Source organism: Peromyscus eremicus, chromosome 4, assembly GCF_949786415.1.
Source record: "Peromyscus eremicus chromosome 4, PerEre_H2_v1, whole genome shotgun sequence".
Lineage (NCBI taxonomy): Eukaryota > Metazoa > Chordata > Mammalia > Rodentia > Cricetidae > Peromyscus > Peromyscus eremicus.
The window spans coordinates 94,779,263-94,804,407 of record NC_081419.1 but is presented as its reverse complement, the minus strand read 5'-3'; the positions used below and the strand labels follow the sequence as shown (position 1 = coordinate 94,804,407).

General features: G+C 41.9%; 2 protein-coding genes across 3 annotated transcripts in view; one reads left to right on the top strand and one right to left on the bottom strand.

The window, feature by feature from the left end:
- Tmem62 (transmembrane protein 62) overlaps positions 1–4,406 on the bottom strand; it is a 32,724-nt gene extending 28,318 nt beyond the window's left edge. Inside the window, exons 1-4 of one of the 2 annotated variants that reach the window (XM_059259538.1) lie at positions 4,227–4,406; positions 3,901–4,006; positions 2,441–2,584; positions 1,095–1,140 (exon numbers count right to left, since the gene is read on the bottom strand). In XM_059259538.1, the coding sequence (XP_059115521.1) occupies positions 1,095–1,140; positions 2,441–2,584; positions 3,901–4,006; positions 4,227–4,406 (476 nt within the window). Of the gene's footprint in view, positions 1–1,094; positions 1,141–2,440; positions 2,585–3,900; positions 4,007–4,226 lie in introns of those variants that run through there. The other variant, XM_059259539.1, reaches the window with a different exon arrangement.
- Positions 4,407–11,711: 7,305 nt separating this feature from the next.
- The window catches only part of Ubr1 (ubiquitin protein ligase E3 component n-recognin 1), a 130,173-nt gene continuing 116,739 nt past the window's right edge, over positions 11,712–25,145 (top strand). Inside the window, exons 1-3 of the mRNA XM_059261226.1 lie at positions 11,712–11,888; positions 20,817–21,073; positions 24,575–24,653. Of these exons, the coding sequence (XP_059117209.1) occupies positions 11,808–11,888; positions 20,817–21,073; positions 24,575–24,653 (417 nt within the window). The 5' untranslated portion in view covers positions 11,712–11,807. The remainder of the gene's footprint in view (positions 11,889–20,816; positions 21,074–24,574; positions 24,654–25,145) is intronic.

The following is a 25,145-nucleotide window of genomic DNA, read 5'->3' as shown; positions in this document are numbered from 1 at the left end:
TTCATGACATATGAAGAAAATGTAATGTTTATATTAATCAGATGAAGGGATAAAACAGCCATGGGTGACCACTGGTCTCTGTGGCTACTTCAGAGGCTGACAGAATCAATAGCTCAGTATTCTGAAAACCCACTGACCTCAGTAGTCCAGCTAAAAGTTGTGATCTAAATGACTTCTACTTTGTACCAAGTGAAACCAAAGGAATTAAAGGAAGCTGGGTGTGGCAGCTCACACCCTAATCCCAGCATTCCTAAGGTAGAGGCAGGCAGATCTCTGTGAGTTCCAGGCCAGCCTGATCTACATAGTGAGACTTTACTTCAAAAGAAAGAAAGAAGCTCAGTGGTAGAGCGCTTGCCTAGCAAGCGCAAGGCCCTGGGTTCGGTCCTCAGCTCTGAAAAAAAAAAAAGAAAGAAAAAGGAAGGAAGGAAGGAAAACAGAGAGCCAGGCCTACACTCTTAGCACAAGAAAGGCTGAGGCTGGAAGGAGAATTAGAAGTTCCGGACCAACCTGGGAAACATAGCAAAATCTAAAAAGAATCAAAGCAGAGAAAAACATTTTTTTTTTTTTTTTTGGTTTTTCGAGACAGGGTTTCTCCGTGTAGCTTTGCGCCTTTCCTGGAACTCACTTGGTAGCCCAGGCTGGCCTTGAACTCACAGAGATCTGCCTGGCTCTGCCTCCCGAGTGCTGGGATTAAAGGCGTGCGCCACCACCGCCCGGCAAAAAACATTTTTTTAAAAAGGGCTGATTGTAAGCGGGCGGTGGTGGCGCTCGCCTTTAATCCCAGCACTCGGGAGGCAGAGGCAGGCAGATCTCTGTGAGTTCAAGGCCAGCCTGGGCTACCAAGTGAGTTCCAGGAAAGGCGCAAAGCTACACGGAGAAACCCTGTCTTGAAACCCCCCCCCCCAAAAAAAGGCTGATTGTAACATACATGCACACACACACACACAAAAGCTCATTTTCTAAATTAGCCAAAGTTCTTTAAACAGAAATTTCATCTGCTAGAAATGATTTCATTCATTCACTGGATGGACTGTACCCTCCTTCTGACAGACTGTACTTAGTGGTCTGTATTACGTTCATTTTCATTCAGGTACCTGTAATAATTCGTGATGCTCTCCAGACTTGGAATGTTATATGCATCTAAAAGAAAAAAAGCAAACATTCATCTATGCAAAAAAGAAAAATGCAAGCATGTCAATGACATAAGAATACAGTACTTTCTATAACACTTTAAATGGCAGAGTGCCACTCAACTGGGTATTTAGAAACAGTGACTTCACCAAACTCAGATTGTGTGGAAGCTTTAAGGCACCTACTATACTGAAGAATAGTAGGTACACTGTAGTTTTGATCAGAACAAGTCCCTTGGAAAGTTCTAAGACTAGACTGCTGCTGCTGCTTACCTAGAGCTTGCTAGGTAGCTCACGTTGGCCTCAGACTCACATTCATCCTGCTCCGGCCTCTCTGGTGCTGAGAGGACAGTCGTGTGCTACCATACCAGTCATGTTGCTGCTGTTTTAATCATGGGATTACAGAGGCAGAAAGAAACGAATCCAAGCCTGATCTATACATCCATCACCAGTGCTTCTAAACAGAGTCTGTAGTCCAGGCTAGCCTGGAACTCCCTATTCTAGAGAGAAGACCTTGAATCTGTCTGTGATGCTCTTGCCTCTCCCTCAGGAATGCTGCCACACCCAGTCTGCAGTTTCGGGGAATCCAACCAAGTGCGGCACACGTACTAGGCAAGCACTCTACCAAATGAGCCATCTTCTCAGAGTCAGTTCTACGGATTTTGACAAACACACAGAGGTGTATCCAAGACCAAAATCAACATGGAGCAGTTTAATCACACCCAAAATTTTCTTAGTGCCCTTAAAATCAGTTCCTCCTTCTATCCCTACCTCTGGCAACCACAATCTGTCTTCTGCCTATAGTTTTATCTTTTCCTGAATGTCATATAAATGGAATTATATAGTAAGAAGATGTAGATTTAGCTTTCTTCACTTAACAAAATGTAGGGTTTTGTTTTTTAAACATCTACCCACAAGAATTTCTGAAGAATTCTTTCTTCTGTGTAAAGAAGAAAACATCATACCAACTTTCACCTGAAAGGCTCAGCGTGACATCTAAATGTTTTGGATTTTTTTTTTTCTTTTTGAGACAGGGTCTTGCTATGTCACCTTAGAACTCGCTATATAAACTATGCTGGCCTCAAACTCACAGAGATCTACCTGCCTCTGAAGTTTTAATATTATATGTTAAATGTTTAATATCATATGGCCTTCACTACATCTAAATTTATGTTACAAGTTCCCATTTTATAACTTTATAATCTAAACTAGAAAACCTATGTTTCTGAAGGGAACATACACACACACACACACACACACACACACACACACACACACACCCTTAATTCTATTTGGCTCTTGGCTTTTACCATGATTTCCTTTGATATCCAGCCATTTGGTTTTTTCCATGACTCTTGTCTTCTTCAGAATTCTCTGGTAGGTTTGCCATTCTACCTCATGTTGTCTGGATCCCAAGTGTTCCTTTGTTTTGGCATCTGTCAGGTCTCCTGTGGGTTTACACAGAATTGACCTGCAATGTAAAATAAACTCCAGGGGACTCAAACAAACAAGCATGCTGAAGGAACACAAATTCTACAACTACTCAGCACACACACATAAAATCAATTATGAGTCCACATATGTCCAAAGTGAGCCATTTAAACTAACAAGACTGTCTCAGCAAGGGCTCTACTGTTATAGGTTAACAAGTGTTTACGCAGTCCATTGTGATATTAGAAATGAGTTGTAAAAAAAATGTCTTAAAGAGGACAGTACAAAATTCATCAATAGACTAAATGAGACTCCTTTATGAGATGTTGCAACATTCTGGCAAGTGGCTATTACCTATTGCAACAGTTGTTTTCCAAACCCCAAATCAAGATTTATGCTGTGACCAAGCAGCATTATTTCCAGAGCAAAAACCAATATGGAAGGTGCGGTTTGAACAATGCAATGCCAAAATTTCTAAGCAAACAGAACACCTGAAACAGGGGGTTTATTCATTATCTGAGGACTGATACCTCATCTTTTTTTTTTTTTTTTTTTTGGTTTTTCGAGACAGGGTTTCTCTGTGTAGCTTTGCGCCTTTCCTGGGACTCACTTGGTAGCCCAGGCTGGCCTCGAACTCACAGAGATCTGCCTGGCTCTGCCTCCCGAGTGCTGGGACTAAAGGCGTGCACCGCCACCGCCCGGCGTTGATACCTCATCTTAAGAGAGAATGTGTTTCAGCAGAGACTGGCAGCTGAACCACCCAATAAAAAGAACAGCTACACCTTGGCGCTTTTTCTCTGCTCCAGACTTTGGGGGCACATGTGCACAGGTTGGAAGAGTATAGGAAATGTAGTCTGAAAACTACCAACGGATGAAGTCTCTTGAATCCTCAAACCAACTGAAAACATAAGGTTAACCTCTTTGTACAGAAAATGTTAGTTAGCAAAGGAGAACTGCTGACTCCTGGTTAAAGAACTTCTCCTAATTCTCAAATTCTGCAGGACATCAGCCACATCAACACACACACACACACACACACACACACACATACACACACGACACAAATATGGTAGATAACACCTGGTCATAAGCGCATCACAAGCCTTATACCTACTGCTTTGAGAAAACCATGAGATGGCAAAGCATTTAGCCTGGATCCTGACTCCATTATCAACCGGTAAAGGCAATTACAAAGTCCAATTGCCTGTACCTCAAAGGGCTCCCTGTGGGCTGCATCCACAGCGTTCCCAACACCCCCAAGCGACCAGCTGCTGCCCATTCTACCACCAAGGACCACAGAACACTACCACCACAGCACAGGAATCCCCCCTACCAGTAGCCAGGACAAGAGCAGGTTGAATGGTGTCAATAGTTTCCGAACAGAACTTCTCTAAGTCCAACGCTCTGCCTGGATCTTGAAACCTGCTCAGGTGAATGTCGGATATCTGTCAAAAGCAGGCATTGGACAGAGTCACTTAGAGCCTCACGGACAGGGGTGGCCCAGCAGCTCTCGCGTGCGGAAGGGTAAAAAAAAAGAGATGCAGCACGGAACCCCAGGGAAGGAGCGAGCGGGACTGCAGTCCGAACGCGACGGAGACCCCCTGCTGGGCTGGGCTGCCCGCCCCTGCGCCCTCCCTCGCCTCCCGCAGCCTCCGGCCGCGTCACCTGAAGACCCCAGAACACGTTGTGGGCTCCTGATCCCGGGGCGGGGTGCGGCCTCTGGACGTCTCGGGGCTTCGGCAGCGGCGAGGGCGGCCCAGCCAGGCCGTAGTGCTCCAACAGCAGCGCGGCCAGCGCCGCCGCCGCCAGTCCCGCCACCACCCGGAGGGCCAGCACTCCGGCCATCGCGGCGCAGCCCCGGTGCGCTCCGGCCCGCACTTCCGGCCTCTGGGGCCGCCTGCCCGCCGCCGCAGCCGCCGCACGTCGCCCCAGCCCCGGCCTCCGCGGCCCCGCCGCCCGGCTCCCCCGCGTTTGCCAGCGTAGTGAGGATCAGGAAGAGCCAAGCGAGGGGGTGGCCGGGAGGCCGCACGTCACCTGGCTCCTCCAGGGTCAGGCATCCCTGACCTCCGCGGGGCGCGGCCTCTGCACCTGTAAAGCGAAGTTAATGATACCTTCCGTGCGTGCAGGATGCTTGTGGGAACCAAAGCATGTACGAGGACGCCTCTTAAAATACAGATGCGTCAGGTGGCTCACTCTGGGTCCTCCTGGAATAAAATAGCCCCACGGGATTTCTTATCTTGTGAAAATTATCTTTTTCCTTAACCTGATTTTATATGTGCTCGTTTATATGGTATTGTGGCACTGCGGTATGCCTGTCAATGTTTCCTATAGGCGGAGAAAAGGAGAATTAGATTCTGGTCCCGGCCTTAATTTATCTAACCACTCCATTATTGTTGGCTTTCAACTCTTTATTACGTATTGCTATTCAGAAAAAAATATTCTTATACAAAGTGCTTTTAAAAGATTTATTTCCTTGGAATATATTGTCAGTGTTGTAATTTATGCCAATTTCAATTCGTTCAGCATCTCTGGAAAATAAGCCATTGATGTAAACAGAAAACATAAGGAAGCATAAGAGCTGGGTTCCCAGCACCTACATTAGGGGGCTCCAGTTCCAGGGGATACATCGCCCTCTTCTGGTCTCTGTAGACACTGAATCGCACAAACCCGTTCTCAGAGACACACATATAATTAAAAACAAAAATAAAATATTTTTAGGTGGGGTGTGGTGGTGCACGCCTTTAATGCCAGCACTTGGGAGACAGAGGCAGGTGGATCTCTGTGAATTCGATGCGAGCTGGGTCTACATAATGAGTTCCAAGACAGACAGGGGTATGTAGAGAGACCTTGTCTCAAAACAAAATTATAAAACATTTAAAAAATATTTTTATTTTATGTGCATGAGTGTTTTGCCTGCTTGTATGTCTGTGCACCATGTGTGTGCAGTGCCCATGGAGGCCAGAAGAGGGCACTGGATCCCCTAGAACTGGAGTTACAGATGGTCGTGAACTACTATGTACGTGCTGAGTGCTGAATCCGGGTCCTCTACAAGGGCAACAAGTACTCTTAACCACTGAGGCATCTCTTCAGCAAATAAGGATAAAATGTTTAGCTGGGCGATGGTGGTGCACACCTTTAATTCCAGCACTCAGGAGGCAGAGGCAGGTGGATCTTTGAGTTCCAGGCTGGTCTAGAGTGGGTTCCAGAGTTACAAAGAGAAACACTGTCTCAAAAAAACAAAATAACAACAAAAATGTTTTAAAAAATTAAAACTGTAAAAGGAAAAGAAAAATATTAGAAATAATCTGTAGTAAATGTTCCACAATACAAATCTTGAAAATAAACCAGGCATGGTGACTCAGGCCTAAAACCTCAGCACATTGAAGACAGAGGCAGGCTGATCTCTATGAGTTAGAGGCCAGTCAAGGTTACATAGTGAGACCCTGTCCCAAATAAACAAAACAAAAAAACCTTTAACACACACAAGAGAATAACATGTAATAACTTTAAAGTAATTTTGAAAAAAAATATATGATACGAAAATAAGTTAATAACAGGCTAATAAACTTCCTAGAAATTTATAGTATGATACCATATTACACACACTCTAGGCCAAGGACCAACCAATGCAAGAGCACAGAAGTGTGAGACTATACAGTGTGTTTATGGGAAATAAAGTGTGAATAAACTTTTAGGTCAGGGGTATCAATGGAGGTTAGACTGGCAAAACATTTCAGGGTGGATTTCAGAGGGATTTGAGTGAAATACTTAAGGTTAAATTTTATCCAAGAGCAATCATCCAATATACATAGGTAAGAGATTCTCACAAATATATATATATATATGTATGTGTGTGTGTGTGTATATGTATGTATGTATGAAAAATTCTGGAGATAAATGTGGTGCCACCCAGCTATAATCCCAATTTGCAAATTAGAGATATGATCTGACTTGCAAGTTATAGACATGAAGGTCAGGAGTTCAAGGCCAGCCTGGTCTATACAACACAAGTAGAAAATTATTCATGCCATGTCTATAAAGTGTATGACATATGACATAAATTAATTTTGTTTATGAATAGAAGTAAAAAGGTCAGACACAAGTTTTTAAAAAATATCATGAGGGCTGGAGACATGGCTCAGAGGTTAAGAGCACTGGCTGTTCTTCCAGAGGTCCTGAGTTCAATTCCCAGTAACCACATGATGGTTTATAACCATCTGTAATGAGATCTGGTGCCCTCTTCTGGCCTGCAGGGATATATGCAGGCAGAACACTGTGTGCATAGTAAATAAATAAATATTAAAAAATATATCATGAAAGAAAAATCACATCATAGCTAGGATGAACTTATGCCAGGGATGAATAATTTACCCAACTTGAGATACACAGAAAGCATGAACACTCAGCTGGGCACGGTGGCACGACGTTAGTCACAGTCCTGGGGAAGACTGATAGCAAGTTCCAGGCCACGGAGAGCACCATAATGAGATCCTGTCTAACCAAACAAACAAAAGCCAACAAAAGAACACTCTAATATATATATATATATATATTTTATAATAACAATCTCGATTAAAATTCAGCAATTAATTTTAAAAACTTGGGCATGGTGTTGTGCCCCTTTATTCCCTGCATTAGAATAGAGGCAGGTGGGTCCTCTGAGTTCAAGGCCAGCTTCTAGGACAGCCAGGGCTACATAGAGACCCTGTCTCAAAACAAAAACCCAAAGTGATAACTTTAGAACCTGACTACAGGTTGCTTGTCTGAGGTTTTAAGCTCAAGATAAATTAATCTTGTGTTTACATTTTCATCTTATCCAAATAGTCAGTATGTATTTAAAAACATTCCAAGATCCAGAAAAAAAAAACAATAAAACCTAAAACACATCTGATCTCAAACATTTTAGATAAAAATACTCAACCTCTGATAAAAAAAACAAAACAAAAACAAAAACAAGAACAACAAAACTGTACTAAGGGCTGAAGTGACATCTCAGCATTGAAGAGCACCTAGATGAACTCATGCAAGCCCACATGCATACTCACACATACAAATGAATCTTTAAAATGAATCAACTCTACCTATCTTAAGTGAAAAGGTTATCTTTTGTAGGGATATTAAGGACTCTCAGATTCTAAATGGGACTGGGAACGAGCTTAATAAGATCTGCAGAGGACAAAGAAGTCTTTTGGCAAGTCTTGATGGACACTGCCTAAGGATACCAAGCAGTAATAAGGTCTAGACACTTGGTTGGGGATGCTGTTGCCTGAAAAGACTTCCATAGGAAAGACTGTATACTGATCCCCGATCCCTTCCCCCAAGATGAAAGTGCTTTAGTATCCAAGATAACCACACACATAAATTCACTTAGCTATTACCAAACGCTGTATTATAGGAAACCAGGCATTCTGGGCTCTAGGCAATGTCTCATTAATTTTGACAACTATCATAGAGGCAACCTATTTGTTGATGAGGAAACCAAGTCTCAGAACAGCTAATTCTCCTAACTTTTGTTCCTTTTTTCTTTTTCTTTTTTTTCCCCCCTCTGGAGCTGAGGACCGAACCCAGGGCCTTGCGCTTGCTAGGCAAGCGCTCTACCACTGAGCTAAATCCCCCTACCCCTCTCCTAAATTTAAAAACCAGCCAGTAGTAAAAATAAAATATATTGAATCCCAGTGACTTTGCTTCTAGAGGCTAGGTATACAGCCAATTATTCCTCCCACAGGAAGAAAAGGCCCAATCACATCTGGTTGGGAAAGCAGGAAGACATTGAAAATGCTTTTCTTGCAGAGGTGGTGGTACATGCCTTTAATTCCAACACTCAGGAGGCAGAGGCAGGTGGATCTCTGTAGGTTCAATGTCAGCCTGATCAGAGTGAGATTCAGGGCAGCCAGAGCTGCACAGAAAAACCCTGTCTCAGCCAGGAGGTGGTGGCGCAAGCCTTTAATCCCAGCACTCGGGAGGCAGAGCCTGTGAGTTTGAGGCCAGCCTGGTCTCCAAAGCGAGTTCCAGAACAGGCACCAAAAGTACACAGAGAAACCTTGTCTCGAAAAACCAAAAAAAAAAAAAAGAAAAAAAAAAGAAAAAAGGAAAATGCTTTTCTTAAAAGATGGACAGATTTTTTAAAATAGACTTTTGTGGTGCTAGAGAGATGGCTCAGCAGTTAAGAACACTAGCTACTTTGTGGTAACGCCTGTGCTAAAGACAGCAGGTCCTTCGCCCCAGCAGAATGCCGAATGCCGTTTATTGAAGGAGGGAGGAGGCCTTAAATAAAAGGCTTACAGCACAATGGGAGAACCCCGGAGGGCAGAAGTTCGATACCCATGTTCTACATTCTTGCATCTAAGCTGTTTACACCAAATGGAGGACACACGAACAAAGAACCTCTGGTGAGCATTCAGTAAGAAGGAAATAGGCAGGGAATCAGCATAGGGAGGACATCTGGTCAAGGTCGACAAGCAAGGCAACAGCTATTCAAAATGGGGGGCCAGGGCCCTACAATTCACCCCTGTCTTCTGGCCTCCTTGGGTACTGAACACAGGTGGTACATAGACATACATGGAGACCAAACACCCATAAGACATAAAATAAAAATAAATTTAAAAAATTAAAATTAGACCTTTACACTAGTACATACTTCTTATAAACAAACAAACAAACTAGAAACTAGAAAGTACAAAATAGAAGATAATTTCCAGTTTTGAAACCCAGGGGATAATTTTGTGTCAGGTTTGGGTCTTATGTAGACATCTTAGTACGGATGTGAAAACATTCCAATATCCAAAAAATACAAAATCCAAAAACGATTCTAATTCCAATCATTTTGGGTAAGAGATACTCAACTTCTGATTTAAAAAATAAAATAAAATAAAATAAAATAAACCTAGCCGGGCAGTGGTGGCGCACACCTTTAATCCCAGCACTCAGGAGGTAGAGCCAGGTGGATCTCTGTGAGTTTGAGGCCAGCCTGGTCTACAGGGCGAGCTCCAGGAAAAGAACCAAAACTGCACGGAGAAACCCTGTCTGGAAAAAAAAAAAAAATCTAAAAAGTCACCCATACCTATCTGAAACAAAAAGGTATGTTTTATAGGGACATCAATGGCTCATTTCTGTATGAGACTGGAGACAAAATTAAAATGATCTTGGTGATTGTGCTGGCTAGTTTTGCCAACTTGACACAACTATAGTCATCAGAGAGGAGGGAACCTCAATTAAGAAAACGCCTCCACATGATCAGGCTGTGGGCAAGCACATAGGGCATTTTCTTTAATCAGTGATTGATGGGGAAGGGCTCAGTCCATTGTGGGTGGGCTCACCCCTGGGCTGATGATCATGGTTCTTTAAGAAAGCAGGCTGAGCAAGCCATGATGAGCAGCCAGTAATCACCATGGCTGCTGCATCAGTTCCTGTCTCTGGATCCTGCCCAGCTTTAAGTTTCTATCCTGACTTCTTGGCTAATGAATGTAATGTGGAAGTGTAAGCCAAATAAACCCTTTCCTCCCCAAGTTACTTTGATCTGGTGTTTGAGCATAGCAATAGTAACTGTAAGACAATGACTAGCATTCTTCATTAAAAAGTTTTCATTAACACAAAAATAATATTTTGGTGATTAGTGTTCTTCATTAAATGTGTTTAATATAAAAATAGCTGGGTTTTTTTTTTTGTTTGTTTGTTTTTAGCACTCAGGATTAAGTCCAGGATAATATGCATGCTAGATAAACACTCTACCTCTGAACTATAACCTCAGTCTACAGGTGCACTTATTGGTTTGTCTGTGTGTGTCTGTGGTGTGTGTGTGTGTGTGTGTGTGTGTGTGTGTGTGTGTGTGTGTGTGTGAGATGCTAGGGATTGAATCCTTGAACATCCATTGTGCATGTTAATTAGATAAGTACTTTACAAGCCCAGCCTTAGTACACACACCCCTTTTTTTGGTCTTATAAAACATTTTTTTAAGTCACTTGATTTTTTACCCAACAATGTGTCTTCTCAAGATAAAAAGAATGATTCTACAACAGTGTTTCTGAAAGTTTACTTTCTCAAGATCACTTTAAACTCCTTAAAATAGGGGTTGGGGATTTAGCTCAGTGATGGAGCGCTTGCCCTGGGTTAGGTCCTCAGTTCCAGAAAAAAAAAAGGAAGACAAAATAACAATAAACTCCTTAAAATTATTGGACTCCCTCCCCAAGATCTTCTGCATATGTAGTTTGTACCAATATTTACTAATTACAGTTTAAGATGGAGAAAAATTTTAATTAGCTTAAAATATTTTTATACAGGGTCACATGTGTTCTGCTTTGTGTTGCTTTGGGACAGGGCCTCACTCTGCAGCTAGACTAACCTGGAACTATGTAGTTCTGCTGGCTTCCAACTTGTAGCAATCTTACTATCTCAGCCTCTCAAATGCTAGCTAGCATTATAGTTGTAAACCACCGATGCCTGGTTTACAACCAGTTAAATACAACAACCAATATTATTATTAATATAAACAACATTTTCTTTTTCTTTTTTTTCGAGACAGGGTTTCTCTGTGTAGCTTTGGAGGCTGTCCTGGAACTCGGTCTGTAGACCAGGCTGGCCTCAAACTCACAGAGATCCGCCTGCCTCTGCCTCCCAAGTGCTGGGATTATAGGTGTGCGCCACCACAGCTCCGCTTTGGGTTATTCATTTTGTAAAAAACAAAAACCAAAAACAACAGATGATGTTCAATTAGCTCTTGATCACCTTTGTCCTCCAACCTTGGTCTTGGCCTTGGGTGCTTCCTCAGGGTTTGGAACTATTCCTTGGCATCTAGATGCACAAATGCATAAATATGTAGTTTGTATCAACTTTCCCCCCACTGAATGTTTCTAGATGTTTCCTTAACATCTACCGTGTTCTTTTCACGTTGTTTTCCACAAGGGCGCTGGATCCAGTTTGTCTTCCTGTGCGGACAGAAGGACTAGGTTTCCCGTTTTTTTTCATCTCACCACGCCTACCTGGGTAAAGTGCTAAAGACAGAGCTGTGATGACTTAGCTCGGGGCTCAGCCTCCGGGAACCAAGGACTGAGCACCGGGGGGTGGGAACCTACGCCTGGCAGGTCGGGAGCCTGCTTCCGGGAAGCCGACCGGAAGCCGCTCCGGGTGCTGCGACAAACCTGACTTCAGGGGCCGTCGTAAAAGTGTCGTCTCCGGCGCGTCGGGCTGGCCACAGGTTTCCGCTCGCTGGCGGCCGGGGATCGGGAACTGCGGGCGTTCGTTTCCCTTAAGATGGCGGACGACGAGACGGACGGCGCCGAGAGGATGGACGTCAGCCCCGAGCCTCCCCGGGCCCCTCAGCGGCCGAGCTCGGTGAGTCTTCACCCGCTAGCGCCTTTTGTCCTCTCCCGCAAGTCTCCCGCCGCGCCTCGGAGGGTGTGGGGCTCGGCTTTCAATGGCGTTGCTGGGGAAGGGGAGTCCTGGGATTGAAGGCCTCCCTCCCCCCTATAAAGTTAGTGGCCACCTACACGCATTTCTGCCAGCCAAGTCTACCGGGTATAATGACTGTCATCTATTAGTCTCAACGTGCTTAGACACGCATGTCTCTATTTTGAAGTGGGGAGAACTCACGCTGTTATTAGGTGGTTTGCTATAGGAGCTGAGGTGAGGTTGGAGAAGGGCATTTTTTCGGTGGACGCATTGCTGACCCCTCTTGTTGATAGGAATCCAGGACGCAGCACCTGGTGTGAGATCGCATAGGTGGTTGGACTTGATAGTGGCAGTGAGTGTTGCTGCTGTCATGTTCAGATGACCATTAGAGTAGCGTCTTGAGAACTGCAGGTCTGGCCCCCAATGAGGGAAATCTGCCATTTGTCACTACCTTTTAAATGTGAAGAAATGAGAGACATACCGTCAACCAATGCTGGAATCTATACTTGGCTCTTGGATTTTGAAAGAATGAGAAAGCAGAGGTAGTGAACATGTTTGAGTCAAGAGCCTGGCTGCAGGGAGAATACTAACAGAGTAGTCTAAAAGGTATGATAATGTTAGCAAATGTTTTGATGTGGTCCCTTCACACAACTAACTAGTGGAGAGAGAGATACTTAAGAAGTACTCACTGTTGATCATGACATGTTTTAATCAGTTTGCCTATAGCTGCATATGGAGAAGTATGGGATACACACACACACACATACACACCCCAACGCATTCTACGGTCACATACTTGTAAGAAACTCATTCTGGACTTACTTTACCCCATCAGACACTTGAACATTGTTTTATGAGACAAGAGAATGACTCAGAAATGAGTCAACACAGGGACTGGAGAGAGTGTCTGTAAGATAAAAACCTGACAGGGACAGCATTGGAGTAAGGGTGTGTACTAGGTCAGCACTTGGCGGTCTTCCTCTTCCACCCCGAAAAGCAGTTGAAACGCATTTCACCCTGGTAGTGAAGTTCAGATGAAAACAATTATAGAGATGATAAGGGATGAGAAGCTAGAAAATGTTTCCAAGTAGGGAAACCATTCTTTGAGTGCTGGGGAGCAAACTCAAGGCTTTATGCATTGCTAGGCAAGGGCTCTTCTTGTGAGCTCTATTGCCATCCCTGCCGCATCTGAGGCTAAGGCAGAAGGATCACTTAAGTTCAGGAGTTCTAGGCAAGCTCGGGGCTAGACAGTGAAACTCTGTCTAAAAACATAAATAGGAGAACGATTCATAGATAGAATCATGGGCTTTTTTATGTAATCTATTGTAACTATGTTGCAGTCAGGAGAGTTGTAGTTTCCTATTGCCAAAGATGAGTAATGTTTATTTAAACCTTTGCCATATTATTTCTTTCGCACTAGCACTGTAAAACCCCATTAATAAAACCATAAAACATTCATTAATTTGGAATTGGAGATAATGGTATAGAAATTGGACAGGAATCTGTAGCAAACACTCCTTCAAAGAGTAATATATTTCTTTGGGCAAGGCTTTTTAAGCTTTACAAAGTAGCAAGGAGAGGTGTCATGTAGCTCAGGAAACTCAGTCTAGTAATACAAATAATATAAATGATCAAAGAATTTAGATTCTGCCCGGGGTAGGGGTGGGGAGTGGCGAATGCCTTTCAGCACTTGGGAAGCAGAGGCAGGAGGATCTCTGTGATTTTTTTTCAGATCAGCCTGGTCCACAGAGCGAGATCCAGGACAGCCAAGACTACACAGAGAAACCCTGTCTCAAAAAACCAAAAAAAAAAAAAAGAAAAGAATTTAGAGTCAAGATAGGGTGGTATAAGTGGATACAGACCTAGGACTGTGAAGCCTAATAACTCCTTTGGGTTTTGGGTTTTTTTTTTGGGTTTTTTTTGGCTTGAATCTTTCTGCTTGACCCTAGAGATCATCCTACTTCCTGTACTTTTTAAAACTGCTATTTTCCGTTTTGTTCTCCCTACTTACTACCCCTGTTGTTAAGCCAAAGTTGCTCAGCTTGAGTCCTCAGCACCCCACCTTCATTAGATTAATTTGTGTCCCCATCACTGCTAGGACTGGTGGAAACAAAGTCACAGATACAGGATAGCTACAGAGCTTTAATAAAGATTTCCATTCTCATCAGAGTGCTGTTCTAGTTATAGTTGCTGATTGTCAGATACAGGATCATTTTATTAACATTGCTGTCAGCTCTGTCTGTCACCACCTAACATGTAAGGAGAATGAAGTGACAGTGCAGCAAGGTGGTTCAGAGGTGCTTGCTGCATAAGCTTGGTGACCTTCATTTGGTCATTAGAACCAATGTAAAGGTGGAAGGAGAGAACCAACTCTACAAAGTTGTCTTCTGGCCTTCACGCTGTGGCACATGCACCCACCTGCCCACACACAATAATAACTTTTTAAAAATTAGAATGGAATAATAGTTGAGAGTTACTAGACATTTATAAAAGCCATTGCTTAAAAACAAATAATTTGAGTTAAAGAATTGATTCTTGGATCTTAAAAGGTCCAAGAAGCTACATATTCACAGGCATGCCCTAGTAAGCTAGCCATTTAGAAGTTACTAGTTTAGAATTAATGGTTGAGGCTATATGAATTAATAATATCTTTAAGGTCAAGTTGTGTGCATATTCACATACATATACCCAGGAACCAAACAACCTAGGAAATAAGAGTATGGCAGTGTCATGGAAAGGGTAGTTTATTGGATCCATGACAAGGACTGAGAAAATGGGAAACCCAGAGGGCTTTGGGGTGGTCTACCTGAACACCTACTTTCTTTGACTGGATTCCCCCCTAAATTCCATCTTACAGCATGTCACTCGGCAAGGTACTATGATCTTTTTTCTATGTACTCACAACACTGCGTAGGTGATTTCATCCACTTCTACAGCTTTACAAACTATCTATGTATGTTCATTTCCCAGCTTATTGCTGCTCTAGGTCATCTCACTTCTGAGCTTCAGAATCATAAACTCAATTGCTTGCTTGTCTCCACGAGAATATTTGATAGATGTTTCAAAAAGAGAGAGCAGACAGGAATTAGCTGTAGTAACCCAAGATATAGCTTGTACTTGAGAAATTACTGGAAGAGAGTATATCAGTTTGAGGAAGATTTTAGAAATGTGATAGAAGCAAAGATGGCTTGCTTATTAAGTTGAAGAAAAAATGAAAGAAACAGATGACACCTGTACCTCTAGTTTTTTGGTCTAAGCATTTATGGTAGATTTTAGGAAAAGACAAGAGGAAGGCAAATCAAAAGAGTTTCGTTATCTTTGTCTCGGTACAGGACACCTCCACATTAGCTCCGTCTTTACACTAATCTTTGTAATCTAAGCCACCCTTTGTTGTCTAGACAACTGGAGCTTCTTAACTGGTCTCTCTCCTTTTGCTTTTGCTATCTTAGGGTATGGAGATTGGAGGAAGCCGAGTGAGTGAAGTCCTGAGTGAATGTGTGCTGTTGACATAGACAAAGGCTTGTCAAGGAGCATGGCCTCAGACCCATGGGAAAATGGCAGTCTCCCTTTTTCACCACTGTTCCCTAAGCGAGGCTCGGAGGGCTGGCAAAGCCTTCTGGTCCAGGTGCATATATTGATAGTGTGTATGGAAAATGTCCACCATAACTCACCTTCCCCTCCCCCAAGACATTTATGGCCTGAAGAGTGCATCCCTGCAGAGAATGCTCCCATTGAGGTTAGCTGTATACCATAAACTCTGCCTCCTTGTTTATCTGTATGTCATAACCCTGCCTTCTTCTTGAGCTGTATGCAATAACCCTGTCTATCTGTGCTGCATACAATAAATACACTGATCTTCTGCAGTGCTGAGGTTTCTCCATCCAAGAGTCCAGACTATCTGATTCCAGCCTTTTGTCTCTGCACATGTTTTATTTCTTCATTTCTTTGCCGCCCCTAGTCAGGGCCAGTCCCTGCAGCCGTGCTGGATGAGGCATTTCAGTCCATTCTCTACAGAGCAACAGTGTAATCCTTAAGAGTAAATCAGTTCTGGATCAGTCTCTTCAGTACTTAGAGAACCTGTCTGGAAAGATAGGTGTGTAAATCAGTGATGCATGATGAACCCTGGAGAGGTGTCTTGGCCCATTCTTTATGTGCTACCTTTGAAGGTTGTTTCTCTTGCCATCCCATTATCCAGTTTCTCTAAAGATGTTAATCCTGTGCTGTATTATGAAAGAATTTCCTTTAAGCTTTAATCTATTGTCTCAGATGGCTTAAGACAAAATATTAAGACCTCACTACTCCCTGGTGACTTACTATGAATTCCTGTATATGAGTTAACATGGCACTTATGAAAGAAAGAAACAATAGCCATTTTTTCTTCTTTCTTTTTTTTTTTTTGTTAATTTTTTTTTTTTTGCCATTTTTATTTTGTTTGACAAATTTGGTGTTTTTTCTTTTCTTTCTTGAGATGGGATCTTGTTATATAGCTCAGCCTGTCCTGTAACTCATAATCTTGTCTTCTAGAATGTGTGCACCATCACGCATAGCATTATACATCCTTTAAAAAGCGTTATGTCGCCGGGTGGTGGTGGCGCATGCCTTTAATCCCAGCACTCGGGAGGCAGAGCCAGGCGGATCTCTGTGAGTTCGAGGCCAGACTGGGCTACCAAGTGAGTTCCAGGAAAGGCGCAAAGCTACACAGAGAAACCCTGTCTCGAAAAACAAAACAAAACAAAACAAAAAAAAGCGTTATGTCCCTGTAACAAGTGGAATGCTTGTGGAAATAGCTTTTACTAAACAAACACCACTGAAAGGCTGCAGAAGAGTTACTGTGCTTCCTTAAGTACCCACTTGTTACCCAGAAGCAATTAAGGCCCTGACCAGAGCCAAGTCCACAGTTATTCTCTTAAGTATTCCTTCTAATAGTTGACTTAATGCTCTTCTTCAAAACAAGCTCTACTTGACTTAGTAGAGTGAGACTCTAACCACTTAATATGTTTTTATGGGCAAACTTTTAAAAAAGCCTTTCAACTTTTTGTTTTTATGAGTAAGCTTGGAAATGACGTTAGCCACAAGGAAGGTATGTCTTTTCATTTATTCCTTTTTTAATGCACACATGCTTTACTTTGAACTCTAAGAAAATATTTCAGTTGTTTTGCAGATGTATAGTCCATGCAGCAGAAAGAGCTGTAGGAAAACATTGCATTCATCCAAAGACTTCAAAGAAAAGCATGGTTAGAGATGAAAAAGGAAGACAGTGGCTCGAGAGACAAGATGCTTATCAGATTCTGGGAGCGTATTTATCACAGGATGAAAGAAGAGAAAGCGAGACCTTGCTTGTCATGGACCTCTACATATAGCCCTGACTTATATTATTAATGCCATAAATACATGGGAGGCATGTTTACAGACAGCACAAGCCTAACAGGAGTAATGAAATGTAGTGTGCAAAAGTGGCTAAGCATTAGATTAACACTGACAATATGAAACTATAGAAATGAAATGAAGCCTTACAAACTAGGTCTACTTGTCTGTAGGACCAGGTGTCTCCGTGCCTCTGACCTAGGGCATAAGTTACACACATTCTCCAAGCTATAAGTGTGATATAACTGCCAAGAAGAGAATGCGCTCTTTGAGAGCAGGGATTATGGCTGGGATCTCATGCTTGAACTTCAGCCTTTTTTTTTTTTTTTTTTTTTTTTAAAACAAATATGAACTTGTCTGCTGGGCAGTGGTGGCACGCACCTTTAACCCTAGCACTCAGGAGGCAGAGGCAGGTGGATCTCTGTGAATTCCAGCCTGATCTACAGAGTGAGTTCCAGGACAGTTCCAGGGCAGCATGGTCAGACTCTATCTCAAAAACAAACAAATAAGTAAAAATTTAAAAAGGAATTTGGGAAGCGACAGGCCTCTGAAGACTGTAGATGTTTAGTAGTTGGCTTATGGAAGGGTAAGTTGTGGTTTGAACATGACTCTACCCAAGTTCCTTTTTCAGAATGATGTTCCCACTGGGGCATCTGTAGCTGCACAGTTTAGAGTTGCAAACTTATCTTTTGGTCTCCATGGGGATGAGGAAAATGTTCGGAATGTCTGGGAATCTAAATGTTGTGAGAACTTGTTTTTACGGGATAGTCAATTAGGAAAGCTTTCCTTATTTCCAAATGTTGGAGAAAATGTTTGGTTTTGTTTGTTTGTTTTTCTGGTCTTTCATCTTAAACATTTAATTCCTGTTGCAAATGGAGGAAAACACTAAAAAGCAACCAAAAGGGGAAAACAATGAAACATTCACCAATAATTCCTGAATAACTTACTTTGTTTACTCAGTAAAATACATATTGTATCATTTAAAAATTTTTTACTTACTTTGTATGTGTTTGTATGTATGTGTATGTGAGACTGCAGGTACTCACATACCTTAGTGTATGTGTAGAGGTCAGAGGACAACTTTCAGGAGTTAATTTTCTCCTGCTATTTTGTGGTATCCAGGATTAAACTTAGGTCATCATGGCTGCGACATCTTACTGACCCTTGTGTGTGTGTGTGTGTGTGTGTGTGTGTGTTTGTGTGTGTATGTGTGTGTGTGTGTGTGTGTGTTTTAATCTCAAAAGAGATTACAGAAATTTTAACTGAAAAACAATTTCTGAGTTGGGTATAGTGGCTTATACTTGCAACCCTTGAATTTGGGAGGGCAAAGCAGAAGAATTACCATGAATTCAAGGGTACCCAGAGCTGTATAGTGAGTTTCAGGTCAGATTGGGCTACCTTACTTCAGTAGTAGTAGTAATAATAATAATAATAATAATAATAATAATAATAATAATAATAGACCACCTCTCCTCCTAAGGCTCCGGGATCCTTATTGAAAAGGGGCTGGAAAGGGTATAAGAGCTAGAGGCAGTGGGTAGTGGATAACTGTAAGGAAACAGTGTCTTTTGGACAGAGCAGGGAAGCTGCACTTTGACAACATGAACAAAACCTGTGCAAACCCAAGTCAGACTAGACCATAACATGGAGATGGGAGGTGGGCATGAACCCACCCCAGCCATGGAGCCATTGGCAATTGCTAGACTAAACCATAGCATGGAGATGGGAGGTGGGCATGAACCCACCTCAGCCATGGAGCCATTGGCAATTGCTAGCTTCTGGAAAAGGGAGGTGGTTTTTTTCTTAAGAGTGTCCCTGGTAAGTCAACCACACATCTGAGAATATTTGGGCAGCACAAAGTGATCTTGATGGGTTAGAAAGAGATACACAGTTGGGCTGGTAGGGAAGCAGGGAGAGATGGTCTGGGAAGAGTTGGGAAAGAAGCTGAATATGATCAAAAACATGTTGTATGAAACTCCCTCAAAGAACTAAAAAATTATAGAGCAAATTCTGACGTTCTGACAATAGTGGAAACTTTATGAGAGAGTGTAATTGTACTGCATCTACTGTAATGGTTCCATAGACAAAGTCACGAAGGCTTGCTGTCAAAATTTGCCTTGTTATTTCTAGCAACAAGTACTTAATCAAGTGACTTCTGAGAACTTCTGTTGTGTGTTTGTGCTGTGCCTGTGGGTCTAAAGGGTTTTTTGAAAGGCAGTTCCTTTCCCCAGGAGCTTCCAGTCTACTGAAAGGGCTACCAACTTAATGGCTAGGTGTGGTGGCACATGCCTTTAGTCCCAGCATTCCAGAGGTGGAGACAGGCAGATAGATCTCTGTGAATTTGCGGCCAGCCTGGTCTACAAAAATGAGTTCAGGACAGACAGGGCTACGTAGTGAGACCTTGTCTCCCTACAGTAACAACAACAAAACCAAATATACCTGTTAGCATGTAGCTGCAAGATTTCCTGTGTCCCACCTGGCCTACGGTCGAGACAAATCTCTCACCCACAGTTCCGAAGCCTTTTATAAAATAATCACTCAGAAGCTTATATTAATAACTACTTGCCATTAGCTTACGCTTATTACTGACTAGCTCTTACACTTAAATTTTTTTTCTTTCTTTCTTTCTTTTTTTTTCTTTTTGGAGCTGAGGACCAAACCCAGGGCCTTGTGCTTGCTAGGCAAGTGTTCTACCACTGAGCTAAATCCCCAACCCCTCTTACACTTAAATTCATCCATAATTTTTATCTATGTTTAGCCATGTGGCTTGTTACCTTTTCTCAGTTCTACCTTGACATCTTGCTTCCTCTATGTCTGGCTGTCGACTCCTGACTCAGCCTTCCTTTTCCCAGCATTCTCCTTTCCTGCTGGCCCTGCCAGGTCATCATGCTTGATGGCAAGTACTCTTACTTGATGAGCCATCTTGCTGGTCCAATTGATTCACCTCTTATTTTATATTCATGAAGGATAAAAGTATTGCAAATTGCTTTGAAAGTACAGAATTATGCCATTATTTGTATTCCTTGATCAGTAAGAAATAACTTGGTATCTGGGAGTGGTGGCGCATACCTCTAATCTCAGCACTTGAGAGGCAGAGGCAGGTGAATCTCTGAGTTCAAGACCTGCCTGGTCTACAGAGCGAGTTCTAGGACAGTGAGAATTGTTACACAGAGAAATCTTGTCTTGGGGTGGTGGGGACTTGGCTTTAAGGGTGTGGCCCCTGGCAGGCTGGCCATACTCCAGATTGGACTTTATACACACACACACACACACACACACACACACACACACACACACACGTAAAGGAAAAGGACATAAAGTTGAGAAGGGATGGGGAAGTAGGTGGTGGAGAGAGGGGAAGGGTGGTAGTGAATATGATCAATATGATTGTGTATGAAATTTTCAAAAAATAAGATACTCTATTTTTAACTAAAAAAAAAAGAATTTGTAAAAATAAGTAAAATAATAGTAAAAGAAAATCTGATTGTCATCTTTTTTTCCTTTCAGTGGTGGGATCAACAAGCTGATTTTTATACTGCTTTCTTACATCATTTGGCACAATTAGTGCCAGAAATTTATTTTGCTGAGATGGACCCAGATTTGGAAAAGCAAGAAGAGAATGTACAAATGTCAATATTCACTCCATTGGAATGGTACTTATTTGGAGAGGATCCGGATATTTGTTTAGAGAAGTTGAAGCACAGTGGAGCATTTCAATTGTGTGGGAAGGTTTTCAAAAGTGGAGAAACAACGTATTCTTGTAGGTAAGCCTCCCACATTTATAGGATTGGTTACAGTTTACGGGTTAAAGTTCACATCATACCTGCCTCACGATGTCTTTTTCCTGGTTTGTCACTCACTGCCTATAGTGTATTTAATCTTAAGTTCCTTTTAGCTTATGCTTTAAGTCCACTTTTGCCCATAGAGTTTGATTTTTAATATATGATTTTAATATATATGATTTTTTAAATATATGATTTCTTATTAAACAGTTCTCTCACTCTTTTTTCTGTTCTTCAAAAGTATCCAAGAGGTGGGCAGTGGTGGTGTGCACCTTTAATCCCAGCATTCAGGAGGCAGAGGCAGGCGGACCTCTGTGAGTTTGAGGCCAACCTGGTCTACAAAGTGAGTTCCAGGAAAGGCTCCAAAGCTACACAAAGAAACCCTGTCTCGAAAAAACAAAACAAAACAAGACAAAACAACAAAAAAAGAACTGTAGGTCAAGGGTTGTGTGAGAACAGCTGGAATATAGTTGAATGTCAGAGGTCAGTTGTATGGAAATTGGAGGCAGGTGTAGGCCTTTTGTTTTGGGTAAAGGAATTGTCTTAAATGTCATTGTAGATCAGGAAAGTTTTTACATTCCTGCTTGAAATTTTGTTTCAGTTTTTTTTTTTTATGCTTTTAATTTTTATTTATTTATTGAGATAGGGTCATACTATGTAGCCTTATATGGCCAAGAACTCCCTATATAAACCAGGATGGCCTCAAACTCGTAGAGATCCACTTGGGACTTAAAGGTGTGCACCTCTATGCCCAGCGGACGTTTTTGACTTAGATATTAACACCACTTTTTGTTTCCTTCTTTGCTCTAGGTAATTTAGGTTCTAACTATGCCTTTTTAGACTTTGTCAGCAGAGTTTCATTGCTTATGCCTGACTTGTTCTAGGCTTCACTGAGTGTGTATAGTTAATAGTTTTTGTGTTTCCTGTATCCTACAGTGTTTTTTATCTTATTTTATTTTGTGTGTTTTGCTGCATGTATGTCTGTATACCATGTGTGTGCCTGGTACTGCAGAGTTCAGAAAAGGGGACCTCTGGAACTGGAGTTACAGGGAGTTGTGAGCTGCCATATGGGTGCTCAGAATCAAATCCAGGTCCTCTGGCAGAGCAGCCAGTGCTTTTAACTGCTGAACCATCACTTCAGCCCTTAGTTAACAGTTTTCAAAAACAACTTCTTTATCCTGTTACTTTCTCAGTGGGGAAAAAACAGCTCTTGCATTTGTTTTCTATTTTGCTGCTTTGTGTAGCAATTTATTTTTTCCCTTATAAATTTTAAGCCAAAGCACAGTTTCAACTAAAACATGTAAACATTTGTAGCCCTCATCTTTCCAAAATTTCTTGGAAACATTGTGACAGTTAGAGGATAGTGTGTAGAAACCATGATTGCTGTTAAACATCCCACAATGTACAGGATAGTTCCTTCTACCCCAGTAAAATAATTACTAGTTAATTCAAAAGTGTCAGTAGTGTTAAGGGAGATTATTATAGAGATCTACAACTTGTCAAAATGAATAGATAACTGGGACATCCAGCCCGATACATCTATAGTTCAACCCTTATACTTACAGAACAGTCTAGAAAAGGTGGAGGTGGGGGCAGGGGGCGTTTAAGAGTCAGAAGACCAGGGCAACTGCTACTAGATAGTGTCTTCTAACCCTGACAGGGAAGCTGCACCCATGGAATCTCAGCAGTACCGTTTCCTAAATAAGATCTGCATAATGACAGCACCAGTTGACATGCCAGCATGGACAGGGAGATTTCACAAGGTCTTACCTAGATCAAGAGCTGCTGGCAATCAGGGACTGCTGAGATACAGTCTGTCTTCTCTAGGGACAAGCTCCCTGGTAGGTTATCCAATCACAGCAGTCAGCCCTAAACACATACACATCTGAGCAACACTAAATGGACTCGTAGGGTGCATGTGTGTCAGTAATAAAGAAGAGGTCATGAATTTGAGAGGGGGTGGAGGACACAGAACAAGTTACAGGGGGAAGAGGGAGGCATGGAGATTATGTAAAATACAGTGTTCATATGGAATTCTCAAAAATAAAATTCAAATTAGGCTGGGCGGTGGTGGTGGTGCACGCCTTTAATCCCAGCACTCGGGAGGCAGAGCCAGGCGGATCTCTGTGAGTTCGAGGCCAGCCTGGGCTACCAAGCGAGTTCCAGGAAAGGCGCAAAGCTACACAGAGAAACCCTGTCTTGAAAAAAACCAAAAAAAAAAAAAAAAAAAAATTCAAATTAGAAACTAAACTAAACAGATTAGATCATATATTTTTACAGAGAAGTTTGAGAGTTTTGGACAACCTTTATGTCCTGTCAGCTGTTTAAAATTCACCCTCTTTCCCTCCCCTTTCTCTTCCGCCAGTTCTAAAATTCCTTTTGTGTGTGTGTAGCCCAAGCTAGCCTTAAACTCACTCTGTAGCTCAGGCTGTCTTTCAGCTCTTAGCAGTTGTCCTGCCTTCACTTCAAGAGTGCAGAAAGTACAGATGTGTGCCACCACCCAACTCTAAAATTTATTTTTTAACTTTCTAACTTTGTCTCTTCACATATTTAAAAGATTTAATTCTGTACCTTTTAGTAATTTATGTTCTTTTTTTTTTTTTTTTATTATGGTGGCACACACCTTTATTTATTTTTTTTTAAAGATTTATTTATTTATTATGTATGCGGAAGAGGGCGCCAGATCTCATTACAGATGGTTGTCAGCCACCATGTGGGTGCTGGGAATTGAACTCAGGACCTCTGGAAGAACACTTGGTGCTCTTAACCTCTGAGCCATCTCTCCAGCCCCGTAATTTATGTTCTTATGTTTCTCTGAAAATATGAAATAGAATCGTGTACTTTGAAAATTTGTAAGGAGAGAGCAAAGAGAGATTGGGTTTGTTTCTTTTGTTGACTCAATGATTACTTTGTATGTGTCAGGTACTGTTTGGGTGTTTGGGATCCATCAATATGTAAAAGAAAGATCTTTCCCCCAATGAGTTTTCGTCTACATTGAAACCTCAGTTACAATGAACAGTGTTTATAAAATGTGGCAGTTTTCTTCATGGAAGATAATGAAGAAAAACATAATTTTCATGCAATTTTATATAATTTTATTCATAATTAACAGTTCGAAGCCAGGTAACACTTAAAATTATAAACTGAAAATCCTGTGCACTCAAAATGTGTTAGAAATGAGGCTGAAATTATGGCAACAGTACTGTCTTTTTTTTCAAAGTGTTCTTTTTTATTGTTTTGTTTTGTTTCTCAAGACGGGGTTTCTCAGTGTAGCCCTGGCTGTCCTGGAACTCTCTCTGTAGACTCACAGAGATCTGCCTGCCTCTGTCTCCCAAGTGCTAGGTCAAAGTGTTCTTAGAACTCAGCTTTTGGGGCATTTTTGTGTTCGTTTTGTTAATATACAGGAAGCTCACTCATTTTATAGTCATACCTGAAGTGTCAGTGCAAGTTGGTTTTTGGAATCTCATTCTTTGTCTTTTTCAGGGATTGTGCGATTGATCCGACATGTGTTCTCTGTATGGACTGCTTCCAGAGTAGTGTTCATAAAAACCATCGTTACAAGGTATGAAAAAAATACATAAAATCACCTATATAGTAGGAATCTGACGACCATCTAGTTCAAATTTTTGAGTACTGTTTCATTTCCTGCTAAATAGCTCTGATGTGGAGTTAAATCTGTCCAATGATAAGACATCTGCTACCTCTAGAAGTAGCTCCTTATAGCATTTTGTGGTGACATTAATGAGACAGTATAACGTATGAAAATCACTTAAAGAATAAATAAAAACTTCCAGGTGGTGGTCGCTTACACCTTTAATCCCAGCACAGGAGGCAGAGGCAGGTGGTTCTCTGTGAGTTTGAGGCCAGCCTGGTCTACAGAGTGAGTTCCAGGACAGCCAGAGCTACTTAGTCTTGAAAACCAAAAAATAAATAAATGAATAAAATAAAAATAAAATTTATAAAACCCCCAAACCTATGTAACTACTGCCAAATCAAGGAATGGGACAAGGCAGGTTCCTTCTGATCTCAGTCACTTTATCCTCCCTTGAGAACA